The sequence below is a fragment of the Ixodes scapularis genome, unplaced genomic scaffold, assembly GCF_016920785.2.
Source record: "Ixodes scapularis isolate PalLabHiFi unplaced genomic scaffold, ASM1692078v2 PGA_scaffold5__190_contigs__length_132052651, whole genome shotgun sequence".
Lineage (NCBI taxonomy): Eukaryota > Metazoa > Arthropoda > Arachnida > Ixodida > Ixodidae > Ixodes > Ixodes scapularis.
In genome coordinates, this window is record NW_024609880.1 from 59,446,107 (window position 1) to 59,447,919 (window position 1,813).

General features: G+C 45.3%; 1 protein-coding gene across 1 annotated transcript; it reads left to right on the plus strand.

Annotated features, from left to right (window-relative positions):
- The first annotated feature begins 208 nt into the window (after window positions 1–208).
- Window positions 209–1,581, plus strand: LOC120844722 (cuticle protein 16.8-like). The gene is made up of 3 exons (XM_040216643.1): window positions 209–220; window positions 326–379; window positions 1,162–1,581. The coding sequence occupies exons 1-3, from the start codon at window positions 209–211 to the stop codon at window positions 1,579–1,581; spliced, it is 486 nt and encodes a 161-aa protein (XP_040072577.1).
- Window positions 1,582–1,813: the final 232 nt, after the last annotated feature.

Here is a 1,813-nt window from a genome sequence, read left to right on the forward strand (position 1 = left end):
TAGATTCGCGCCTTTCACAGTTTACTGCGATATGCGGTTTTATCTGCATTGCAATCTGCTTTTCACTTCACTGATTGGATTACGATATTGACGGTATTACTTTAAAGGGCGGGTACAGAATTCTTGCTTTGATGCGGTGTATATAAGCCACTAGTACCTCCTACACTGCCACTATTTCCACTTAACTTCAAGAGGAAAAGTATCCACCATGTTCTCCAAGGTGGGAGAGTCTAACACAAGCTCGTAGTTGCCTTGGATTTCAAAATTGGCAGCCTCTTACTAGCGTTTTCTGTGACTGGAATAACAACTCGCTGTTTACTTCCAGGTCCTTGTGTGCTGCCTCTTCGCCTACGTGGCTTGCGGAGTTGTTGTGGAACATGTGAGTAGGGCCAGGGAGTGCCTAGCATTTTGGAAGTACCTACTCAATTCATGAATACCTCTTCGCACTGCGGATATTTGTTTATATGGATTAACGCAGCTATTGTAGCCCGGATCCGCAAATTAAAATCTTGCATTTCGCCTTCATGCTCTGAGGTACAAGCTAGGTTGCCCCCCCAAATGTAAGCAACGAAGTCATAATTCAATATAATTGATTGTAAAGTGCTTAAGGAATATAAAATAAATGTGCACTTCAGCTTTCAATTATTACGGACGAAGCTTCTAAGCTGTTCAAATCTAAAACGCGCTTCTAAAAACCAACTTTTTTTTTCTTTTTTTTTTTGTGGAAATTACCGTGTTGAATTTTGACGCACCTGAGATTGGGGAAAATGAAAAATAACTTTATTTGCCGAAGGGAAGGCGTTCGAATTTAAGGCGTTCCTGCCAATAGTTCAGACATTTCGTTGGATATACTTTTTATTGTAGTTACGCTTAAACTATTTACTTTCGTTTTCTTTGCACAACACAACTACGCCATGTTTTAACATGGCAACCGTCACACGAAAAAGTTCTAAAATCTTAGCTGTTTCTCGAAGGTCACATTATTTTGTACCATCAGCGCGCTTACTTGTATGGATTACCTACAGATTTAATTATAACCAATGAGTCTTCAAAAGCTAGTCAACTCGAATAACTTGAGCGTTGTACAGGTTTTTGTTTTACTTAATATAATTATTAATTAGGTCTCCTTGTATTAACACTTTTCCTTTTATTTAATCGCAGCACCCACCCCAGCCTTACAGCTTCGGCTATGACAACGTCGACGAGTTCGGCACCCGCATGACCCGCCAGGAAACCGGAGATGAGTTCAACAACAAAGTCGGCTCGTACAGCTACGTCGATGCCCTCGGGGTCAGCCGTGTGGTGAAGTACGTCGCCGACGCCACCGGCTTCCATCCGACTGTCGAGACCAACGAACCAGGAACCAAGACCTCGGTCCCAGCGGACGCCCCGTTCTTCTCCAGCGCCGTTGAGGGCCCACACCCGGTCGTTGTCAAGGCTGCCCCAGTGGCCGCGGTTCATGCTGTGCACGCTGCTCCAGTTGCCGTGCGCGCCCTTCACGCCACCCCGGTGGTGCACGCTGCTCCCTTCGCCTACGCCCACCATGCTCCTCTGACCTACGGTCTTGCCAAGCATTTCTAAGATATTAAAAAAAGTAAACTTCAATTAATCGCTTGGCACTCCCTTTTGTGGGCTGGGTTTGAGATATTTTTGGAAATTTACTTTTTGCACGGTAAAAGCTGCTCATACATGCAGCACTTCAACACTAGACTCCATTCTAGAAGCTCCACCTTCAGCGCCAGCTTTCTTCCCTGTTATTACTACTGTGAGCACGCGGGCACGCGCATCCAAGTGTATGCGGGAGCCAACGAGC

What these genes read in the sequence shown, in the direction of transcription:
- LOC120844722 (XM_040216643.1), top strand. An exon ending in GCGGAGTTGTTGTGGAACAT is followed by an intron (nt 380 to 1,161) that starts GTGAGTAGGGCC and finishes ATTTAATCGCAG; the next exon opens with CACCCACCCCAGCCTTACAG.